Source organism: Chlorocebus sabaeus, chromosome 1 (genome assembly GCF_047675955.1).
Source record: "Chlorocebus sabaeus isolate Y175 chromosome 1, mChlSab1.0.hap1, whole genome shotgun sequence".
In the NCBI taxonomy this organism is placed as follows: Eukaryota; Metazoa; Chordata; class Mammalia; order Primates; family Cercopithecidae; genus Chlorocebus; species Chlorocebus sabaeus.
This window is the reverse complement of record NC_132904.1, coordinates 116622432-116648567: the sequence shown is the minus strand read 5'-3', so window position 1 is coordinate 116648567 and position 26136 is coordinate 116622432. Positions and strand designations below refer to the sequence as shown.

Genomic DNA, 26136 nt, shown 5'->3' with positions numbered 1-26136 from the left:
AGCCCATTCACATCTATGCTATTTCTCTGTAGTATAAAATTCTCCCCCCCATCACCCCCCACTGCCCTGTGTTTTTGGTACCCTAATTGGTGTTTAACCCAAGAAAAATCAACTATCTTAGGACATGTGGCTAGGAGCATCTCAAGGCAAATTCTGGAGAAACCCAGTCTTACTCTCAAGAAAATATACTCAGGAAAACAGTAAAAAGAAAGGAGGTACTTACAGAGTACCTGAAGTTATTCCCTGAAGAAGGGAAGAGAAAGGAAGAGTTCAGGGGGAAGAAAAACCCTGGCTTATAGAAAACATAAACAGAAAGGAGAAAAAAGTAGGAAAGATAAAGCATCTATGAGCTCAACCAGTTCCTTCATCTCTTTCATATACTTACCTGATTCCTAAAGGAGAATCTGTGTTTCTTCTAAACAGCAAATGAAAACTGTCATTTGAGAGACAAGGTGAGAGAAAGAGGGCCCCAGCCAGAGGAACAGAAATGTCCTGCCAGAGTAGAACCCTGATTAGTACCCAGGGCTGTTTTATCATAGACCAGATCTGAATATCTTGAACTCTGTGTTAGCCAGAGACAACATATATTTTCAGCTTTGCAGGATCTAAGCATTTCACCGAAGTCAATATATAAAACAGGTAAAGCAACACAAAGATAATGATGATTAGAAAATAAAAACTTTTTCTAAAGATTTTTATACGAAGAGCTACAATCTTTTAAATAAGTCTGATTTACCAACCAAATGATATGTTAAAGATATGTTAATAAAAAATATATATAGACTGTGTGTACAATGGCTCACAGAAAACATATACACATAACAAATTATATATATATACATACACACAGTGTATATACATATCAATTCTTGCTGATAATGACACATCATGAGTACATGAGCCTACTGTAGCTTAACATAAACCTTAACTCTTGAACTCATGCCCTATACAAAAATTAAAGCAGATCATGGGCCTAAACACAAGCTAAAATTTTTCATAAGGTAACACAGAAGGAAATCGTCAAGACCTTAGGGTATTAAAAAAAAAAAAAAGGAAGAAAGAAAGAAAAAGAAAACAGATAAAATACATGTAACAAAATAGTTTATAACATTAAAAAAAGACCTGAGGGTGGGTTTATAAACCATAAAAGAAAAAAAACCTAGGAAACTGGACAAAATTTAAAACATTTGCTATTCTAAAGACACTGATAAGAAAATGAAAAGGCAAGCCACAGAGAAAATATTCAGAATATAGACATCTGATAAAGAATTTGTATCCAGATTATATGCAACTCTCCAACCAACAATAGAAGACAAATGTTAAAGGGGGCAAAATACTTAAATAAACACATCACAAAGATACACCAATGGCCAATAAGCACATGTAAAGGTGCTTAACAGCTGCAGTCGTCAGGAAAATATAAATTAAAACCACAATGAGATACCACTATATACCAACTAGTCTGGCTAATCAAAAGAAGTGGTAGCAAAGAGGTGGAGCAACTAGAACTCTTACAACATTATAACATTGCTGGTGGGAATGTGCTAACATTCTGGAAAACTGTTTGGAAATTTCTTATAAAAGTAAGCATATATTTACACATGATCCATGAATTTTACTCTCAAGAGAAAAAACAATTTGTGTCCACAGAAAGACATACATGAATGTTCACAGCAGTTTTATTCATAAGAGCCCAAAACTAGAAACTCAAATGTCCATCAACAGATGAATGGATAAACAAACTGTGATATGTCCATACAATGTATTAGGAAGGAAAAAAAGAACTACTCATACATACAACAAACACAGATGAATCATAAAAACATCACGGTAAGCAAAAGAAGCCAGTACATAAGAAAGTAAACACTACATGACTCCAACATAGAAAAGGAAAACCTAAACTAAAACAACAAAAAGCAGAATAGCAACAGCCTAAGGGAGAAGTAGGGAAGAGGGATGGGAATGACTGCAAAAAGAAATGAAGGAACTTTCTGCAGTGATGGACATGTTCTGTTTCTTAAGTAAGATAATGTTTACATGAGTATGCATATTCATTTGTCAAAATCTTCTAACCATACACTTACAATTAGTGCATCTTATTTTACGTAAATTTTACCTCAATAAAGTTGATTTTCAACATTTAAAAATGTGTTACCCCTAAATTCTAGAGACTTCTAAACACTAAATAATTCACATATTCACCACTCTCACAAAACAATAAATTGTAATGAGGGCAGAAGATAACAGAATTCAACCTTTTTTATCTGTTCAGTGTTACTTCCTTCAAGTAATTAGGACAACTATAAAACAGGATATGAATACATAAATCAAGTAAAAAAAAAGCATTCTTTATAAATTTCTAGTGTGTAATGAATAGAATTAGAGATTCAGGCCAGGCGCGGTGGCTCATGCCTGTAATCTCAGCACTTTGGGAGGCTGAGACAGGTGGATCACCTGAATGAAGTCAGGAGTGAGACCAGCCTGACCAACATGCTAAAACAAAATCAGCCTGGCGTGGTGGTGCATGCCTGTAATCCCAGCTACTCGAGAGGCTGAGGCAGGAAAACTGCTTGAACCCAGGAGGTGGAGGTTACAGTGAGCTGAGATAGCACCACTGCATTCCAGCCTAGCCTGGGCGACAGAGTGAGACTCCATCTCAAAAAAAAAAAAAAAAAAAAATTACTAGACTAACCAGCACTTTACAGGAATCTTTTAAAATCCATGCTTTCTTTTGGAAACAAATATTTCACAACCTCCCTTACAGTTATTTGAAATTTCAAAATAAATTAGACATTGTGACTTTAAAAATCAAGGCAATTATAACACTGAATACATTTTTTCATACAATATTCGTGCTTCTCTGTTCTCCCACCCCACCTCACAAAAGCTGAAAATTAATGAATTAAAAGTTTCTAATATGGGTGATTGCAGTGCTAAGCAAACTGGGCTTCTTAAATAGACCTTTTCTCAGGTGCCTGCAGAGAACAGGGCGCCTATAAAAGATGAGGGAAAAGGGTATTTGAAGTTAAGGAGTTTGCTATGTCTGTACCTTTCACTTGAATAAAAAATATATAAAGTAGTTAGCTTAATGCCTAACAAATATTAAGGGTTCACACATGTTAAATATTATTTTATTATGATTGGGGGGAGGTTGACCTTGGATTTTCTCCTCTATCCATGCTACTAGTACAATTATAAGTACTTTTATGTTAATAAACTCCTATCAATTAATGCAAATGATCCTTAAGAGGATCAATTCTGGCTGGGCGTGTATGGGAGGCTGAGGTGGGCGGATCACAAGGTCAAGAGATCGAGACCACCCTGGCCAACATAGTGAAACCCTGTCTCTACTAAAAATACAAAAACTAGCTGTGCGTGGTGGTGTGCACCTGTAGTTCCAGGCTACTCAGGAGGCTGAGGCAGGAGAATCGCTTGAATCCAGGAGGCAGAGGATGCAGTGAGCTGAGATCACTGACAACAGTGAGAATTTTTTTGAGACTCCATCTCAAAAAAAAAAAAAAGAGGATCAATTATGATTTATGTCTAAGTTTTGTTTTTTAGCAAACAAGGATAGTAGTTTTGGATGGGTAAGGAAGGGAGAAGGGAAATTTAAAGGGGCAGAGCTTCTTGTTGTAGTTAGCTTTAGAAGATGAGAGACAGCCGGACATCCTTAAGAAAGGAATCAGTCTTCTTACAAGCTTTTCCTAAATATGTAGACTGAAGTTAGGTGTCCCTCTTACAGACTCCCACTGCACCCTCTGTATACTCCTATTGTATCACCCTTACTCACACTGATTTGTATTTGTTTTTATTCTTTCATTAGATTTTATGCTCCAAAGGTGTGGGGGCTGTATCTTGATCACAACCTTATCTCAGAACCTTGCATATATTCTGGGACAGAAGGAAACTTAGAAAAATTGCTTATGAATTAATGAAATTCAGACAAGTAGACGAGTCTAGAGATGAAAGGAAACTCAGAAAGGGAGGTCATCAGAGAGAAAAAAACAGCACCATGCACAGTCAATTTTATAAATATGCCTAGAGTCCTAACAGATTAATAAGAATCAAGAAAAATCTATTAGTATTACTTCAGAATACAGCAAATCTGTTTTCTCCAATTCATAACAGTCTCAGTCTGATAACCTTCCCTCTTAATTACAGCTAAAGGAGAAGATGAGGGACAAAGAATAAAGAGGAAAAGGAAAAAGAACTATGCACACATCCTATTCAATTTTTTCTTCTCCCCAAATCCACTATATTAGCCACATTTATTATTTTATATTTACCTGCTAATGTGAGACTGATGTACTTCAACATGTACTTTAAATCAGTAGACCAATATAAAAAGAAAACATACCTTACACATACAGTCAATTCAAAATCTATAAAATACAAATTAACAATACTGTTCTGTCTTGTCTATGTGTGGTATCTGCATAAATTTAGATTTGTGGTAATAATTAACTGAAAACGAAGCCATCCTACCACTCAAAATTCAGAAATCCAGTCCTTCAAACGCTCAAATCTATTATGTTCCCTCTCATTCAAAATCAAATGAAATGTTTTCCCTTTTTCTTCAGAGAAATATTCTGTTTCTGACCAGAAGCTGTTTTAACCCACCACAGAGGGATAAATTCCACCCTCTGTAAAACTAAAATCACCACTACTGGCTAAATTATCCTATCTTTGAAATATCCTTTTTGACATACACACACAAAAATCCTACTTCTTTTGTTTGTTTTAGCAAATTTGCATTGAGCATCTGTCCATGCTAGTTATTTAACACTGCAGTCCATAGGTGCTGTGAAGAACCCAAAATTACTTGGAGTCTTTGTTCTCAAAGAACATAAAATCCTGGCAGGACAATACTGAAAACAAATGGAGAAAAAAATGAAAATGTTTAAGAATCAAAGAATGGTACAGATAATAGGCCGTGTATGTTACAGAGAAAGTCAAAGATAAAAGTAAACTCATAACTCCAAAATAGCAATCTTCAAATTTTATTTAAAAAAATCCCAAAAACCAGCTTTCATCATTTTTACTTTTTCCGATTTTTACAACTCATATAGTCCATGGTTTTGTTTTGTTGCTAAATCCTTTCTCGTCTGGTATAAAGATTATTAACCATAACTACCATACAAATGTATATATCTGTGAATATGAGTTTTCTAAGGCCACCTAATTACTCTGATATGTGCTATATGCTAGCACTTTGCATAGACACAGGCAGAGTGTTCAAAAAGTAAAACTAGTGAAACTTAAACTTCCTTCAAACGTAATCCTAACAGGAAGGCACAGTGGATCACACCTGTAATTCCAATGTTTTGGGAGGCCAAGGCAAGAGGACTGGTTGAGGCCAGGAGTTTGAGTGCAGCCTGGGCAACAGAGCAAGACCTCTTCTCTACAAAAAAATAACAGTAATAATAAACACGTTTTTCAAAAAAACAAAAGACTTAGTCCTAGTAATACTTCTTCGGTCCCACTGTTCTTGGTGCCATATGAGTATTTCTTCACAGCTGTTTTTTTTAGTGCATATAGAGTAATGGTAAATGAGTGCATACCTCTATCATTGCCCTTATCAAAATGTATTGCAATTCTTTTGTACTAGACTGTGAGCAACCACAAAGCAGGTACAGTCACTTATATCTTTGTATCTCTATCCCTTAGTATAGTGCCTGGCATATAATGGGTGCTCACTAAATAGTTATTAAATAAATTTGAATTTTATACATGAAGGAAATTTTAAATAAACATACTCAAACACTTTCTAATTAGAAAAAAAATCATAGCCTTGAAGACTATGCAAAGTAGAGAAACATTTCTATAAGAACACTAATTAACCTTCTGCCCTGGCAAAATTCCAACTATAATAATTTGATTTTCCATCTACCCCAAAATAACTCCTCTAGTTACAAAAAAATGTTTATTTCCTGTCTCTTAGAAATCATATTTTGCCTAGAAGCTGATAAACCTGATATCATGCTTCATCTCATCAGTGAAGTAAAGATGTTATATCAAATTTACATAAATACTATCCTTTTCTAAGTTTTATTTCCTTATCATAACGAAAGACATATTTTTTCTGTTATAACAATGTGGCATTTAAAACCAATATAAAAAGACTGCTTCCTTCTTAATAGATAATTACCAATGATCATATTTTGAAAGTGAAAAAAAAAATGAAGTTTCATTCTATAACTATTCCTGAAAGAAGGCCATAACTCCTACAATGAAAACAGAGTATGGAGCATATTAATGAAAATGGAGTGTTAAACATGTAAGATAACCTGTTAAATCTTCCATATTACATTGACTTTAGTGAAAGCACATTAGTCTTTCCTCACCTTTTATTTTATTTCATGACCAAACTTCTCTAAGTTTCACCTCTTAAGAATTAGCTTCAGGGAAGGGAGTGGAGAAGGGCCATGTGCAACCTCATAAAAACAGCTCATTTTAAACTGGTGCCAGACATACATGTTTTATGAGTAAGACCTCAGATAATCCTTTGATTAAGAAACTTCTTGATTCTAAATGCACAATCTTGCCAGCAAGAGGAGCCTTACATTCCAAGTATGCTGATTTCATTCTTTCAGACCACTACCAGAAAAATGTCTCTAAGTTACATTTTCTTCTATCTTAAAGTTTTTCAGAAGGAAAGAAAGATTCAATTAGGATGAGTCAAGATCTTATTCTATCAATTTTCTCTACTAAAATACTTCCTATGTCAATCTCAACGATCATTTATTCAAAACTCACTTAATGAGGGCCTCCAATGTGTTCAGCATTATGGGAGATGTAAAGATAAACATAAATACAAGTAATTAAATATAAAACAAGATGTCAACATTCAGAAACAACAAAAGTAGCTGGGCAATCCTAGGAAAAGGCAGTACTTGAATTAAGCCTTGAAAGATGAGTAGGATTCTAAGTTATAGGAGGTAAATCATTCAAGACAACAGAAATGGCATGTGCTGGCTGGGCGCGGTGGCTCAAGCCTGTAATCCCAGCACTTTGGGAGGCTGAGACGGGTGGATCACGAGGTCAGGAGATCGAGACCATCCTGGCTAACACGGTGAAACCCCGTCTCTACTAAAAAATACAAAAAACTAGCCGGGCGATGTGGCGGGCGCCTGTAGTCCCAGCTACTCGGGAGGCTGAGGCAGGAGAATGGCGTGAACCCAGGAGGCGGAGCTTGCAGTGAGCTGAGATCCGGCCACTGCACTCCAGCCTGGGCGACAGAGCGAGACTCCGTCTCAAAAAAAAAAAAAAAAAAAAAAAAAAAAGAAATGGCATGTGGAAAGGAAGAATGCCAACACATATTTGGAAAATGAAACTCTGAAGGAGAATCAGAGTAGAATAAATTGGAAACAAATTGTGGCATTATCTTAACAACTACCTGTACTTTCTTAGCAAGTGAATGACCAAATTCTTACTTTAGTAATATTAATCTGACAAGTCAAGGCAGAATATAGAATGGAGAAAAGTTAATGAATCAATGTGAAACTGAAACAAAAGTAAGTTATGAATCTATTAAAATAGTCTAATAAAATGATGGACAAGGCAGTGGGGTTGAAACCAAAGAGTGAAGGATGAAAAATATTATGATGGTAGAATCAAGGGGACCTGGCACATAGCTGACCACAGGGGAAAAGGGAAAATGGAGAAGTCAAATATAACTTTAAGGAAATGTAAGACTAGGTGAATGGAAGAATGACAGTGTCATTAAAAGAATTAGGGAAATCAAGAGGAAGATTGATTCCCAGCTGTAGAGAACAATGATGAACTCCAGTTCGGTCACTCTGAATTTATGGGACACTTAGACTGGAGACTGGAAGAAAGATTGGGGACAGAAACTTGGGTCATGCCTACATGTATAAGACAAGAGAGAAAAAACAATCAAATAAAGAGAGACAAAATAATTACAAAGAGTAAAGAACCAGGTTGATGTAATATCATAGAAACCAAAGAAAGGGCGTTTTGGCACAAATGGAGGAAAGGCCACGTGAGACAAACAGCAAGAAGGCAGCCATCTGCAAGCCAGCAAGGGAATCCTCTGACCTGACCACACTGACATCCTGATCTTGATCTTCTAACCTCCAGAACTGTGAGAAAATAAGTTTCTATTGCTTAAACCACACAGTCTATAGTATTTTGTTACAGTGGCCTGAGCACACTAAGACAGCTTTGAAAAGAAATAACTTATTTTCTTGCACCGAATACTGTCAGCAGGAATCTGTTCATGACACCATGACAGCAGTTAAGCAGCAGCTACGGTCTAACTCAGAATTCACTTGCTGAATCTCTCATTTCCTACAGTAACCCACAAAAGTATTATTAAAATTAAGTATTATTAAAATTGTAGATCAGAAAACACATCCATACACATTTAACAGACTCTAACAGCTAGAAAGGGAAAAATAAGGGGAAATGGAATAAATAACCGACTGACCGCACTGGGCAGAAATGTAACAAAAAAAGTCAATACAAAGCAAACACTTGGTTTCCTTTTAAGATGTACAAAGTAAATCTATTTCACAAAGTAGCTCTAAAAATGCCTAAGAAGCCAGGTGCAGTGGCTCATGCCTGTAATCCCAGCATTTTGGCAAGTCAAGGTGGGAGGACTGCTTGAGCTCTGGAGACAGAGACCAGCCTGGGCAACATGGCAAGACTTTGTCTCTACTATTTCTTTCTTTTTTTTTCCCCCCCTGGCAAATCATTCCTTCAACAACCTCATCTCTATTAAAAAAACAAACAAACAAAACAGCTGGGTGCGGTGGTGTGCACATGTAGTCCCAGCTACTTTGGAGGCTTAGGTAGGAGGATCACTTAAGCCCAGGAGGTTGAGGCTGCAGTGAGCCATGATCATGCCATTATACTCCATCCTGGGCCACACAGCGAGATCCTGTCTCAAAAAAAAAAAAAAAAAAAAAAAAAAAAGCCAAGAAAGTTTAAAATAAATAATATGTGAGTAACTAGCATTTTTGTTAAGTACCCAGCTAATGAATTTTTACCCCAAGAGAAAACAATGTATAATTTCGAAAGTTTGAAGTGGGCTTATAGTAAGACTCTACACTGACGTAGAATGTCACCAGTTGCTATGATTCTACTCAGTAGTTTCAAGCTTTTCTGAATTCCCAGAGAGACTTTTTCATCTATGTTAACTGTATGTAATCTAAAGAAGTCTATACACACAGGTTATAAAATATTTGTAATGTCAAAGAGATTTATGTTAGTATACTAATTCTGTTCTAATCAACTCATCCCTCCAACGAGTGCTTTTTGAGGACTTGTAGACTCAGTTCCTTCCAAAAAAGGTATTTCAAGGGTTCTCAAAAAATACACACACAGAGAAGCCACACCTTACTTCTCGATTACCACTTAAAATGTTTCTATCACTACCAAGCCAATGGCATGTCTGAACTAGTATTAATATTTCTATCACTGTTAAGAAAAATATTAGTATAATATTTCTAGTCAGAGCTTCCTAAATTGTTAGTCTTCATCCAAAGCACACAACAAACTTTTAAATACACATCGCAGATATAGGAAAATGGAGAGGAAGATGAAATAGAACACTGCAAAGGCTACTGAAAAAGAACAGAGCTATAAAGTTCATGTTCCTAAGGAGAGGATAAACTATAGAAAGCTCTTTATACAGAACAGAAAGATAGAGTCTCGAGAAATTAGGTATTTCTTACTTATCAGTAGCCAAAATACTCTGGAAGGAAGAAAAAGCGTAAACTTGACGTGCCACAAGGCATAGTATACATTTACTGCTGAACTACTGTAAAAGCTATACACAGAAAAAACACTGGTCACAAAAACCCAAGTAAAGAACCATGTGTATATGTCTTAACATAGCAGCATTAACTGGTTTAGAACCAAATACTGAGCTTTCATAATACTAAAAAGTATCTGTTATTATGGACTCAAGTGCCAGCAGATGTGAACTGTCAAATGTCTTAAAAGGGGGAGGGTAATTCCTGTATTTTTTTCCTCTCCTATATATCAAGCTAGGAAACATCTACACCTGGGAGAGCTTCTACTCTATAGACTTGTGGCTCTATTAAAGATGACCTGATTTCCCTTTGAGGGCAAATTTGGAATCTTCCTAAAAAAAGAAATAATTTATCAGTCTTTCAGAATTATTTTTAAAGTCTTAGCTCCAGGTAATTCCTCTCCTATTCACTTTTCTCAAAAACCAAAAAACCAAAAAACCCCAAAACAAAACCCTAATCAGATCCCAAAAGAAGGAAAGAGGGCAGGTAAAACTGCAAAGGAAAAGGAAAAATAGGTATGAACTTCACAAATGTGGTTTATTGTATCTTTGGAAGACAGGACACAGTCTATAAATATTAGCATTTCAATCATCTGCTGCAAAAGTTGACCACTCAGGTTAAACTTGCTCTTCATTAAGATTATTTTTAAAAGGTACCATTTTGAAATTTTCCCATTCCGATTAAGCTTCAGAGAAATTTCTCAAAGGCATAAATTCTTCAAGCTATGAAAATAAAATACTTACGTATTTTTGCCATCGTGGATAAATTATACAAGAATGACTTTTCCACATGACAAGGCAATTAAAACTAAACAAACAAAAAATGAAATAAAAATTCCAAAGAACTGCTAATACATCTAAATTACGCCAGTATTATACTTAGAGGAAAAGACTTAATTCCTCAAATTCTTCATAATCCAAACTCTGCAAATGAGACGTGGGAAGATGATGACAAGAATTCAAAGCCCATTCATGTTATTTGGAGGAACCTGACCCAAACATATTAGAGATAATCACCTTCCTACCATAAACAAGACGGGAGAAGATGGGCAATGTGGCCTACTCTTAATCTACAATGTTAGTTTCTAGCAACCTTAAGCTTCCACATCACAGCCACGTTAAAAACCCCAGGCTCCCTTTCCCTGCAGTAGATCATGCCATGCACAGCAGACACAAGAAAGGCTGCAGTTATTTTTAAAAAAAGAAAGAAAGAAAAAAAAGAACAGAAAAGGAACACCATGAAGCAAGCTCCAAAGGGCAAGTCTGAATTAGCTACATTAGCTTACCATATATCTCGGATCTACTCTCCTCTGAACTAGACTTTGTCTTCTTGGAGGAGCTATCTGCACAAGAGCGGGAGAAAAGGAGAGAGATATAGAAAATATGGAGACAATGTAAGGGGAAAAATTCATGGGGAAAAAAGAATGAATCATGATCAAGTTAAATCGTGCAAACACAAAGTATGAATATAACAGATGACAGCACTTAGAATAGTCACAAACAGTACAGGTAATGACATATTTTAAAGATTTATCGAAGAAAAGACAGTGCAATAAAAATATGTTCAAACAAAACAACACATGAATAGTATACAAAATATATCACCTGATAATTGTAGAGATGACAAAAGCACTAAAAGCTATAATGATCTCATTATGAAGCACTGCATACATCTCTGCTTAAATCTGTCTTTGGAGATGGGCACAGCACAGACATAGATACAAAACAAACCTAACAAGATTATATTTTTGTGAACATAGGGCAGAAATTTTTGACCTTATTGGCAAGACAATACCTAATCATGTAAATGAAAGCCTCTGAGCCCCATGACTACAAAATTAGGCATCAGAATGGAAAATTCTCTCTTCATGGAGATCTATAAGTGACATAATACATATTCCCACCACCAAAGCCTCCTAAATTGATGACTGGAATTTCATTTTACCTACTCCCCGAAATGCAGAAAATGATTAGCTATGTGCTTCCTAGATAATACTTATAATATTTTTTCAAAATAAAGGAGTTTATACTAATAAAGTATGAAATGTCTTAGATACATAAAACATACTATTCTCTATATTTAAAATTATATTTCTAAGTAAAAATACCTAAAAATAGAAACATTATTTTTATGTATCTGAGATTGCGGGATTTACTTCGTCTCTTGTCAAAGGGACATGAAACTGAATAAAATAGTATGTGCACAAAAAATATATGTCAGTTTCAAATGACAAAAGCAAGATTACCAAGCACTTTCTATGAATCAACTACTGAGTAAGTTTACAAGGAGAAGGCAAAAGGAAAAAGCCTCTATGTTATACAAGGAGATCAATCTGAAAGTCTGTTAACGTGACAACCCTAAGAAAGACGACATTGCTTAGGTTGAAAGACAGTTCTTTAAGTTCAGAATACTTTTTAACTGAAGAGAAAGGAATTTCTATTCATTTGTTTACTCTAAAATGAGACAATCATTAATTTGTGAAACTGATTTATCTAAAACTCCAATTCACCATAATCACAACTGAATTTTTAGATGACTACAGAAGTGTAGAGTTGCTAGAGCCTTGGTTTTATGACATACCACTGCTTATACCAAGATTCAACTTAATACTGAGTCCTTGATCTGACCAAATCTCCAATTATTATATAATCATTTCTATTACTATCACTATTTAAAGATATAATATACTCTACAATGATACTTCTGTAGTGGAATGTACAGTGTTGGAAGTTAAAAATGCTTGCATTCCTGCTAAATGCAAAGGTGTTATTATGATATAATTGGAGGAATGTGAGAGTCCTAAAACAGATCAAACAACTAATTCTGAGTGTTTCGGGTGGCTTAAGCTCTATTATTCTGAACTTCACTACTCTCAATATTCTTTGAAAGAATGAATAGTGTTTTACCTGTGGGGTCAAAATCATGTGATGCAATGCGTTCAACTTTCTGCTTCTTATCTGTTGGTGACTCTCGGTTCAAAATACTTCCATGCCTAAATTAAAGCAAAGTAATCAAATGCTTAGTGCAAGAAAATCATTAGAATAAAAAATTTAAAATTCCAAAAGTGGATCTTACAAGAGAAACCAGGAAATCAGTTTACTTTACACAGCACCATAAGCCTCTCTAATTACATTTTTCAATAAGTTTTGGTGATACACAGTCTATTTACTTGATTACAAAAAGTGCTTAAGATAATTAAAAATAGTATTCAGCATTAAAGTCTCTTTTATTCTTAGAAGTAACTGCTTACATTTTTTTGTATGGTTTTCACAGGTCAATACTATCATTTCCATTTAACAGACAAAAAAAAAAACAGACACAGTGCCTAAAAGGAATTAAACGCATTCTCCAACTCTACATATGAAATGTCAAGTTCAAAATCACTGCATAAATACAGCATGCATGAGAACGGTTTAAAATTTAAAAAGCAAGCCTTAGGCAAGCCTCATTTTAAGCCTGCCTAGGTAGTTCTAGCCACAGAAGTCTTAGCCAACCACTTTAAGCATAAATGACATTATTATTATTATTATTTTTTCTATGGCTTAGCCAATTACACTGATCAGATAATGATTGGGTGACAAGACCATAACAATAACACACATGTACACATACACATATTCACTGAAATGCCAAGGTTAGCATTGGATCCTGGACTATGCTGACACTAAAAATGATAAAATATAAAAATTAGGAATGACATACTACCTACATTTTATATTTATGATAATTAAGATAACAGAAGAAATGCTGAAAGCAAAAACACTGAGGAAGAGGCATTTAATACCTGGAAATGAATAAATATATAGACATGGATACAGGCACAGATATATTCGAACATTTTGGAATTTTTTTCTTCACTGTCTTAAAGTAATTAAGACTAGGCCAGGCGCGGTGGCTCACGCCTGTAATCCCAGTACTTTGGGAGGCCAAGGAGGGCAGATCACGAGGTCAGGAGATCAAGACCAACCTGGCTAACACAGTAAAACCCCGTCTTTACTAAAAATACAAAAAAATTAGCCGGGCGTGGTGGCGAGGGGCTGTAGTCCCAGCCACTCGGGAGGCTGAGGAAGAAGAACGGCGTGAACCCGAGAGGCGGAGCTTGCAGTGAGCCAAAATTGCGCCACTGCACTCCAGCCTGGGCCATGGAGCGAGAACAAGTCTCAAAAAAAAAATAAAATAAGATAAAAAAATAAAGTAATTAAGACTAAACTAGTGCCAAAGTTCATTAACTAAAGGCAATTATAGTCACACAAGTGATAAAATACATCAAAAACTAGCATTCCATTTTCACCTCCCAAGCTACTCATAATTCAAAACAGTCACAAATAGATTTTAAAATTAACTCTCTTCAGAGTGACCTTAAATATCATTTTGAACAAATTTTTTAAATGCTTATATTAGAAGTATTATCAAAACAATGCTGTCTTCCAGAAAAAGTAACATCTTTTATATTTTAAATTTGTAAAACATTTTGAAATTTTGAATTACTTGAATACACATTCTCAAAAACCACAAAAATCCACCATAATTTCAAAGGGATGTTTATAATTAAAATATAACTAAACTTGAGTATGAAGTGCAATTGAGCAAACTTACCTTATAGGTTTTTTGAGGGGAAACCTGAAACAAAGAAAAAATAAGGATAGATGGAGTTATTTTACTTATAAGATTTTGTTACTAAATTTATTCATCCTACTGAACCAGAATAAGAGATTTAAATCTTATGGTAACTTTCCAATAGCAAGAATCAATAAACTGCAGGAATAAGAAGTTGAACACCATGTTTAAGTATCTTAACTACTTTGTTAAATCTTAAACGGCCAGTGCATTTACTACCAGCTATCCTAGAATATAGCTTTTCTTTTTAAAAATAACAATAACAACAGCAATTGCTAAATTTATAAAGGGCTTACTAAACGCTATGAATTATTTTCACATGTATTATCTCATTTAATCTTGAAAAAAGAAATCTCTATGAAGAGATATTCTTTCCATTTTATAGATTTTTAAAGATCAAGACAAAAATAAATATTTTGTCATTAAAATATTATTCTCACTGTTTTCCTAGAAGGGAAAGTTCCTTCCTTCCCATCACTTCACACTACTTCCCAAAATATCTGGGTGTTGATTACTGCACTATTGATCTATGTCATCATGATCCTTAATTATTAGGTTTAGATTTAATTACAGATATCTAGAAAAAAATTAACATTAAAGTACGATCAGTTAGAAAAAATACCTTCCAAAAGTAGAAAACAAAGGGTACTTTCCTGTTTTGTTTTTCTGGGGGGTCCTATAAGCTGAAAGAACTACAGCTTTTCCTCCTGGTTGTCTCTCTTTTAAATGAATACTGCTGGAAGCAGTATTGATGGAAGTAGTATTTAAATGAATACTGCTGGAAGCGTTTGATGCTATATATAAATGCTAATCTAAGTCTTCTCAAATATCATCCCATGTTTTCATTTCTATCTTTTAAATTATTTCAACCTATGGCATTTTATGTAAAGATTATTTAGTAATAGGAACAGTACTTTATTAAGAACATCAGTAAAACTAGGGTTTTTAAAAAGCCTATTAGTAAAGACAGTAAGAAATAAACATAATACAATGATACTTCAATGACTACAGTTCATTTGGCATGGAGGTAGAAACAAAACCTCTAAAATACAAGCTGACTTACAATTCCCTTCGACACCTATTTAAACCAAAACTGATCCATAGAAAAAGACAAAGAATCTAAGACCTTTCCTAATCAGTGATAGCATGTTAACTCACAAAGAACTAGTGATAATAAGTAAAGGGGGTTCTGGGACAAGATGACACTGCTCTAGAGAACAAACTGACTTTACAGAAGACCACGAAATCTTCAGAAATAGGAGTTCCTAAGCAGTCTGTCCGTAACTGTTGAGGTGGGAGAGGGAGGGAATGGGAACATGTTTCTTAATTTACAGATGAACATATAAGTTGACAGAAAAGGATTCCAACTGAGTTTCTGCAAAGGATAACAATTGTCGTTTACCAACCTTAGCCGCTCGACCTCACAGCCATTATAAAAACTCCTACCCTAAAACAATGCTGCTTGCGTCAGGGAATGCAACATCCAGGGGGATGCTGGTAAAGAATCCCGGAAGTTCCCAGACTACTGATTGTAAACCAGTTTCCTGAGCTATTTTCTCTTACAAGGTAATGAAAAAGGAGAGGAAAAAAGAGGACAGAAATGGAATGAGAAAATGAACAAGGACTACACCCACAGTCCAACTTGCTTATCATAATCTACTTACTACATTCAGTGAAGTATAGATTAAGAACTTCTCACATAATATTAAAATCATAATTTTTTCTCTAATCATTGAATTCTACTTTAAAGTATCGCTAAAGCAAATAAATACATATGTACATATGTGTGTACATATATGCTTATATGCATAAGTAACAATGTCAAGAACCTTCTTGGCTATTTCACTAGTTCTCTCTGCTTCAGCTAGGAAAATCACCAAGCTAATCCTATAGTTTTGCAAAATCCCTACCATATGCTGAATATTGAGACAGATGTAATCAGAGAGCTGGAAATAGAAAGCTAGAACCTCAAAGAAAGCCTGGGGCTAACGTTGCAGATTTGAGTCATCAATCTACTGATGGTCACTGAAATTTAAAACAACAAGGAAATCTGAAAAAATGCCGAGGCTCAAATTTGGGGGAGAAACTAGCATCTGCATGATTGAGAATGAAGGTAGGAGCCAATAAAGGAGATTAAGAAGATGAGTTAGAAAAGAGAAAGGGCTGTCCCAGAAGGGAAGGAAGAGTAGATAATCAATACTATAACTGCTACAGAAAGACAGGTCTGAAAGCTAAAAAGGGGCCAGGTTCTAAACAACAAATCAGTTCAACCATTAGTCTGATGAAATAAATTCTGGTGAACAAAACTCCTATATTTTTAAGTCCCTGTCCACTGTGTAGTCTAATCATGAAATCATGACAGTATCTTTTGGTTAGATATTTATGTAGAACAGCTGTATGTGATTATGACATAATGTTACAGGTGCCTAATGAAACTGTGCCTGGTTTTTGAAAATATCATCTTGATAACTTGGACGTTTGGTCAACAATGAATATACTGTGTTTACTTGTATGTGTGTGTGTATATTTTTCTATTAATCGATAGCAGAAAAAGTCAAATTCTAAAATGAAGAACCATGATTAATAAAGCAAAGAATTATCAGGAATTTGAGTCTCTGAGTCACTGGGATATGGTGGCTAGCTGCCCCCTCCCCTCCCCTCCTCTCCTCTTTTCTTTTTTCGACGAAGTCTCGCTTTGTCACCCAGGCTGGAGTGCAGTGGTAAGATCTCAGCTCACTGCAACCTCTGCCTCTTGGGTTCAAATAATTCTCCTGCCTCAGTCTCCCGAGTAGCTGGGGTTACAGCTGCGCACCACCACGCCCGGCTAATTTTTGTATTTTTAGTAGAGACGGGGTTTCGCCATGTTGGCCAGGCTGGTCTCGAACTCCTGCCCTCAAGTGATCCGCCTGCCTCGGCCTCCCAAAGTGCTGGGATTACAGGTGTGAGCCACCGCTCCTGGCCTGCCTTTGCTTTTGATTTTGTATATTAAGCACAGCTACATTTTAGAAATCTTAACCAAAGGCCTTAAATGTTCAGAATACATTTATTCTCTCAACTCAGAATGCCTTCTCCTTGTTAAATTCTGAGTTCTAATTTTAAAGCCCTAGGTGGTCCTTCCCAATGTGCTATTACAGTGTAGAGGGAAATGTGATTTGGTAGTTAAATAACCCTTACCCAATAAATAATGTATACTAGAGTAGGACTTACATCTTAACCAAGTTTAATTATTCTAACGAGCATACACAAACACACAATTTTATAACTGGAATAGTCCTTTAATATTGTTAAAAAGAATTTCTTCTGGACTTAAAAAATTGCAAAGGACCAGAAAGTTTTATGTTGTCATGTATTTGCTTATAATAAATAGCCTCCTAGAAATCTTTTTTCTTTTATTGATTTCAGTGCATAAAGAGCCTTCCAACAATACTTGAGTGAGAAGTGTTCTGAAACCATATGAGAAGAAATGCTGATATCACACTCAAACCTGAATTCATACCCTTTTCTCTCTCCTCTAGGGTATTAGATATGTCTTCCCTGGGTTTAGTTATAAAGGAGCATTTGAGACTCTAGTTGGCTCTTCTTAATAAGGACTGGTTGAAATGAAGGGGAGATGGTTAAACAAATTTTTCTTACATTGGATAGTGGTTAAGATTTTATTAGCAGTCAAACAATGTTACCTACTAAATTTAGAATTATCAAGAATTCCATTAGTAGATACACTCTGATTTTAGTGATGTTAAAATGAGGAGGAAAAACACAGTAACTTGAAATGAGTGAAATACAGCACCATTTTATTGGAACCCACTCCAGTGAGAAGAGTTACTAGACAAAGAACTCTGCAAATTAGACAACAATTAAGGTAATTTTAAAGCTCAACCATCATAAGATGATGTAAATATCAGTGCAGAAACTATAATATTGCAAATCAGAAATGGACAGGGTGGGATGGGAACAGTATTATTGATTGTTATAAATGAAAATTCCCTAAAATTTCAAGGCCTTGGGGGGCAACAGACTCCTCAGAAACAAACGTAACTGGGTTAATATTCTAGTTTCACAATTTAACAGGTGTTTGAACTTGAACAAGTTGCTTAACCTCTTTAAGCATCTCCTCTAAAACATAATTACTAATACCTCTACCTATACCTCACAAATTTGTTTTGGGATTAAATTAGAAAATGAGAAGCACTGCCTAGCAAGCAGTAACCACTTATGTATTTACTATTAAGAAGAACAAAAATAAAATCTGAATGTTAGTGATATGTATTCAAATTAAGTAGAAAAGAAAAAATAAATTCAAAGACTAAATATTCAAATAAGTTTTTAGCTAAGTAAAATGCATAGAAATGTATAATTCAAAGCCAGTGATGAAACCACAGATTTAATTTACCAAGTTGTATCACAGAAAACTCATGCCAAAACTTAAACTTCTCAGACGCTACACTGTAAGAAAAAGATCAGGTTGCAATCTGCACTTTAAATTTTCCTGAAAAGTAGGGAAAGTGTTTTCAAACGTAGTGAAATTGTGTTGCCCATACCTGCCACTTACTAGCAAAAAAGTCCATTATTTCCTCATCTCCTTTAAAATATCAAAGGTGATTAAGGCATCCTGTGGGCTGGATTTAAATCAAGTTTTTAATTTACCTGTTTCTATAAAACAATTAGAACGGCTTAAAACATAGTGCTTAAAATTTGAAACTAATATGAATCTGAACTGCCTTGCTCTATTATTATTATTTTTCACAAAATAACAAAATAGCTAAGAGGACATTTGTCTGCAATACATAAGAGCTCTTAAGTACAGGGATTTAGCATAGTGCTGACTCCAGCCAAACTGCCAATTCAATCTTTAGTTCTCTGGATAGTAAGATTCACAGAACCAAAAATATTAAATGACCACCCGCTTACCTCGCAGCAACAACAAAATAAACAGTCATAAACCCTTTCACCACTTACAATTTATAACTGGTCTAGCTTAGAGCCATTAAAAGAACTAAAAATTGTGGAATTGGCAGGGGGTGGGGGGAAGTCTGAACATTATCTACAGTACAATAGCCATACTGACATATTTTTTATTAGCATATAGAACCAAAGCATGAAAAGTGGCTAGGAGAGCTGGCATTAAAATACTAGTTATATCCAAAGGACTCTAAAACAGAAGCTACAGCTGACAGAATGACTCATGGAGAATTTCCCATGGTGTTCTTTGTTTTAAGCCTCTGGACCTTGCAACACAAACCACAGACAGGCAGGGACCAAAGAGCTCAGTTCTGGTGCAAAATCCAAAAATGATTCACTAGCATGTAATATAAAATCTCAAATTACCTTCTTAAACATAGCTTAGTATATCACCACTTTTACCAAAGAGCTTAAATGCACAACAGCCCCTTAGTTAGGCTCTCTTACTTCCTGGACACACTTTGACAAATCAAATAGTAAATTTTTTTCTAAATTATTTTCATTCCCTCTGCTGGAGCTGTTATAGATTGACTATTAGCTGCTGCTGACTGAGAAATGTAGCTCACAATTAATATAACAGCTTATTAGAGACTTTCATTTCCTCATTGACAATCTGGAAAATTATCACCTTTGTGAATATTTCTTAAAAGCTTTCTCTACCACTTTCATTTGTGATCATGAATATCTGACTACTAGTACCTTATACTTTCTTTTAAGACTATATTCACTTCAGAAAACCAAGAAGAACTGCCCGAAACGGAGGAGATCCTCAAAATACTTAAACAAGTATCCTCACCTCACTAAACACCATCCAAACCATCAAATCCATGCTTATGGAAGAGATATTAATGTCATTTAACAAAGGTACACAATAAACTGGACTCTACAAAATGATCTCATGACTTATAAAATGGGGCAATGCATGATTCTGTTTGCTAGGAATTTAAATCTTAACCTCATTTCACATTTCTCTACTTCAGAATATACTGGTAAAAATAATAAAAATAAGAGTAGAAAAAAGTCCTCTTAATCAAGGGTGGGCATTTTTCCCATAAATATTTTATATAAATTATGATTAAATGTTTAAAAATCTATAAACTGAAGTGAGAATAGGTGAACAAAATTTGTTAGGACAGGCTGCTTTCTACACATTTGCCAAAAGATATAAATGTACTTCTGAAAAAGTAGAAAGTCTTAGCTTTTAAGTGTCGTTGAGACAAGCTCCAACATACAGCGTTTACTTTTCAGTCTGAGCTTGAGAATTTTATTTAAATGTAAAATTAAAATATAAAATACTGTCTAATAATATTTCACTTTTTTGAATAAACATAGAGCACTCTATGATTTAAAAAAAGAGTACTACTCAAAATTTAAATTGACATTACCACTTTAAATCATAGTATATTTGCAGTTTGGTTGCATTTTTCAATTGAAAAAACCTAAGGCATTCATAAAAATATCATTCTGAGGCAAGAAAAAGTGATTCGACAAGTTAATTATGACTTATCTTATATATTAAAGATTTCTCACTGTGTGCCAAAAAAGTCACAGGAATAGGAATCTTTTATTTCTGAAATCTCAGGAGAAGGAAAAACAACCAAAACTATACTAACCCCAAATCACAGAGTATTTACTCATGATCCTGCCTTCAGGTGTTACAGTTGGTATGCATTCATTGGTTGAGTACAAAGAAGCCCAACCACAGACATACATATGCCACAAAGCTAAACAGACAAGGATTTACCAAAAAATCATCAAGGAAACACAGGAAATCAGAAAAAGTATAAACTTAGTTCTCATGTGCTCTAAAAATGTGTACAATCTCCTTGAATTAACGTGACATAGATCTGTTTCTCTTTTTTTTTTTTTTTTTTTTTTTTTGGAGACAATGTCTCTCTCTCTCACTCAGGCTGGAGTGCAGTGGCACAATCATAGATCACTGTAACCTCAAACTCCTGGGCTGAAGGGAATCCTCCCACCTTAGCCTCCTAAGTCGATGGGACCACAGGTGCATGCCAACACACCCAGCTAATTTTTTTAAGAATTTTTTTGTAGAGACCAGGACTTGCTGTGTTGCCCAGGTTGGTCTCAAACTCCTGGCCTCAAATAATCCTCAAGCCTTGGCCTCCCAAAGCACTGGGATTACAGGCATGAGTCACTGTGCCTGACTATACAGGTCTATTTCTTATGGAGAAATAAAAACCTTACATATTAACACTTTCCAAGTAGAACTCTAATGGAATAAAGATTGAACATATTTCGTGTTTTCTACTTAGAATTTTTTTAATTGTATAAGAAATGTATTATGGATAATATGTAAAATTTAGAGGCTATGTGAATATAAAATACAGGTAAAGATAAAACTTAAAAAACTGATCATAACCAATATTATTACAATGAAATCTTCTATATAACACCTTCTGCATTCATAGAAAGCATTTTCTTCTGAGGAAACTCTTTTTCACTAAAAATACTTTTATTGGCTATAGTTAAAACAAATGCTGTAATTAAACTTTTGGTTTTGTACTAAAGAGATTTCTTTTCACAAGTGCTCTGGTTCTGGTGTCAAACATTAACAATTCCTCAATCAGAATTAGCAATCCACTTATTTTATCACCAAAAAAACACACTTTCTGCTGTCAAATCTGAATACCCCAGACTTTCAAACCACCATAGATAAAAGGACCTCTGATTTTATGAGGCAATGAATGATATGCATGCCATTTTACACTTGCTTTTACAAAAGCTTTTCTTGACCCAAAACAAAGAAATCACAAGTGGGATAAAATCTTATCAGTAACCATGGCTCACCACAGCACGGAATTTGAAAGGTTGGAGGATGAGTGTTTTAGGAATTCTGACATTCCTCTTACAACATTTCAGAATTGAGAATCACTGCTCTACAAAGTTCACTGTGTAACACTGACATTAAGTTATGTTTTCTCCCTTAGCTGTTACAAATGTGGCTTATCCTAATATGCTTAACACACAAGACCACTGACACTAGTAAATCTGTTACTAATATTTTTATTACATTTTCAAGATAATTCCTCTCTCAAGGGACTGAGTAATGAGACTGCCATCTTTCCAAAGTGTAGTTTCCTATAAAGCAATGGTTCTCTCTGCCTCTTCAACATGAAGAAATGTCTCACTTTCTTTATGTCCAAAGAAGTACATGTATAAACTTTTAAAAACTAAAGACAAAATAGGAAACAAAAATCACCCATAATCCCAACACCCAGCATTTTTATGCATATATTCCCATCTTTTCCCAATATAGAGATAGATTTCTGTATACAATGTTTAAAATTTCTTTTCATAAAAATTAAAGCATACTGGACATATTGATAACTTTAACTTAATAAAACATCAACATATGTTTACAATATTAAATATTTCACTACAGTGCTGGTTTTAAACTGTGCTCCAAAAATTCTAGAGGTTTAGAAGAGGTCCCTCCCAGAGCGGGAGTGTGTAGATGGGGCTCCAGACTCCCCACACATCAGAGCTGCTTTGTTTTTTATTTATTTTATATATTGAACTTCCAAATCAGATAAATATTTAAAAAGTATAGTTCTAAATAATTCTTGATAGCTGCAAAGTATCCTGTGATATGGTTATTTAATTAACAAGTTCCCTTTTGTAAATATTTAGGCTGGGTCTAATTTTTCAGCATAATAAAGAATGTTATAACAAATATCCTTGTAACCCAAGTTCTACACTCCCCCTTGATTTCTTCCTTGGGATGAATTCATTTATAGTAAGGAATCCAGATGGGAGTTTGGACTAGAGATGAAAGGAGTTTCTGTGGGTACTAGGTAAACAGAAAAGAGAGGACACACTCATCCCCTAGATCACTTGCAAGAACTCATGTCAAATCTTTATGGAAACAGCAGCAGAAGCTGAAGAAGCTGTTTTGGCAACAGACCTTGTAAGACAAAGGGCCAGGGTAAAATTATTTTAATGCCCAAGTGACAAAGTGAGGCACGAGAAATCGGTGAGAGACTCCCTATTTCTGTTGAAAGTAGAAAACAAACAAACAAAACCCAGGGACATACATAATAGCAGTTATGGTACTATCCACAAACTGAATAAATGCCCAAAGCTACAATTTATAATATTTTCAGGAGAATCTGTGTTTTATTAATGACAACACCAACACATTTGAAGAGTAAACATAAACGTGGAAGATGCATTTCTTATGTAGTATGTGAAAAGCACTAAGTGCATATAGAGATTCTCAGCTTCTCTGGATTAAACATGAAAGCAGTCCTAATTGGAAACCATTATAGTTGTTGTGGGTTGAATTGTGTTCTCTCCAAAGATATGCTGAAGTCTTAACTTCCATATCTGGGTGACTTTATTTGGAAACTAGGTCACTGCCCATGCTTATGGTATCATACCTAAGAAATCTTTGCCTAACCCCAAATCACAAAGATTTACCCCTACATTTTCTTCTAATAGTTGAATGACTTCCTATTTTACTTTTAGGTCTACAATATATTTTGTAGTAATTTTTATATAGAGTGTGATATCCAATTGAAATCCAATTGTTCCAGCACCGTTTGTTGAAACTGAATTGCCTTTTGCACTTTTGAAAATCAGTTCTCCATATAAATGTGGGTCTATTTTTGGAATACCACAGGGGTGAAGCACCCTTTTCATCACCCATCAGAGGATATATGACACCAATATGACTTATCACTAGTAATGTTAACCGTGGTCATTTGGTTAAGGGAGTGTTTGCTCAACGTCTCCCTGTAAAGTTACTATTTTTCCCTTGCCATATTTTTTTCTTTGAAGAAGTCACGAAGCCCAATCCACACGAGCATCTGAGAGGATTAAGCTCCATCTCCTGGAGGAATAGGAATCTACATATACTATTTGCAATTTTTCTGTAAGGAAGATTTGTGTTTTCTCATCCATGTATTCATGTAATCATTTATATCAGTATGGGCTCATATATGTTTATTTTAGACTTTGAGTTCTAATCCAATACTATGTTATTTATTCTCTTGCTCAAATTCTTCCAGTTTATGCCAGTGACATGCTCTCACCCTTCTGTTTGAGCACTTTCTTGTTTGTGGCACTACAAGGCACTCTAGGTTCAACTTGCATTTTCCCTATTGCAGCCTTAGAGTCAACCATTTCTCCAAGGAGCTATTTTATTGAAGAGTGATATTTAGTAACCAAGATCCAGGAGCTGGGTGCGCTCACTGCTGCTGAGACGTCACCACTTCTAGGCCCTCTCAGCAGAGAGAGCAGGGAAATGTATGTGTTATACTAACTGGGGCACACATACATATGATATGGTTTGGCTGTGTCCCCACCCAAATCTCATCTTGAATTGTAGCTCCCATAATTCCCACATTGTGGGAGGGACCTGGTGGGGGGTAACTGAATCACGAAGGGGAGGTCTTTTCCCATGCTGTTCTTGAGATATTGAATATGTCTCATGAGATCTGATGGTTTTATAAAGGGGAGTTCCCCTGCACGAGCTTTCCTTGCCTGCTGCCATGTAAGACATGACTTTGCTCTTCATTTGCCTTCTGCCATGATTGTGAGGCCGTCCAAGCCATGTGGAACTGTGAGTCAATTAAACCTCTTTCCTTATAAATTACCCAGTCTCAGATATGTCTTTATTAGTAGTGTGAGAAGAGGCTAATACAACGTATCTATAATTGTTTCTGTAGCTATCCATATATCTGTATCTATATTAAGCTCAGCATGAGTTCATACTGATACCTCTAATTCTAATCTAATTCCATCGGGTTCATTTCAGTCTTCTCCCTTGCTTAGCTCCCTTCAGATGTTGAGAAACCTAGTTACCACCATTTACCATCCATTTACTTACATTGCCTGATTTTTGTATGGTGAACCAATCTTGTACCCCGGCATAAAACCTATCCAGTCATTACATACACACATACACACAGAGTGCATATGTATTTTACATATTTTCCTATTTTATGTATATGTAATATATACTTACATATTGTATATATTATTGTTGGAATTTATAAAATTACCAACCATATTCCATCTAAATTGTTAAATTTATTGCCACAAAGCTATTCATAATGCTCCCTTATCATTTTTTTTTTTTTTTTGAAACAGAGTCTTGCTCTGTTGGCCAGGCTGGAGTATAGTGGCGCCATCTCAGCTCACTGCAACCTCCACCTCCTGGATTCAAGCGATTCTCATGCCTCAGCCTCCCAAGTAGCTGGGATTACAGGCTCGTGCCACCATGCCAGCTAATGTTTGTGTTTTTACTAAAGATGGCGTTTCACCATGTTGGCCAGGCTGGTCTTGAACTCCTTGCCTCAAGTGATCTGCCCACCTCGGCTTCCCAAAGTGCTGGGATTACAGGTGTGAGCCACTGCACCCAGTCTCCCTTATTTTTTTAATATCTGAAGAATCTGTAATGATGTCATTTTATTCATTTATGATATTAGTAATGTTTGTCTTCTCTCCTTTCATCCTGATCAGCTGGCTAGAGGTTTAATAATTTTATTAATTTTCTCAAAAGAACTAGATTTGGGGTTAATGTTTGCTACTGTTTACCTGTTTTCTACTTCATTGATTCCTGCTCTCATCTCTATTTTTTTTTCTTCTGCTTGCTTTGGTTTTAATTTGCTCTTCTTTTTCTAGTTTCTTAAAATGAAGTTGGTCAGGTGCGGTGGCTCACGCCTGAAATCCCAGTACTTTGGGAGGCCGAGGCAGGAAGATTGCTTGAGCCCAGGAGTTTGAGACCAGTCTGGACAACATAGTGAGACTCCAT

General features: G+C 35.3%; 1 protein-coding gene across 4 annotated transcripts in view; it reads right to left on the bottom strand.

Annotated features, from left to right (window-relative positions):
- The window catches only part of ARHGEF12 (Rho guanine nucleotide exchange factor 12), a 147258-nt gene that overhangs the window by 63987 nt on the left and 57135 nt on the right, over window positions 1–26136 (bottom strand). For 3 of the 4 annotated variants that reach the window (XM_038005085.2, XM_038005087.2, XM_038005088.2), the window contains exons 2-4: window positions 14376–14399; window positions 12686–12771; window positions 11065–11121 (exon numbers count right to left, since the gene is read on the bottom strand). In XM_038005085.2, coding sequence (XP_037861013.1) covers window positions 11065–11121; window positions 12686–12771; window positions 14376–14399 — 167 coding nt within the window. The remainder of the gene's footprint in view (window positions 1–11064; window positions 11122–12685; window positions 12772–14375; window positions 14400–26136) is intronic. The other variant, XM_038005086.2, reaches the window with a different exon arrangement.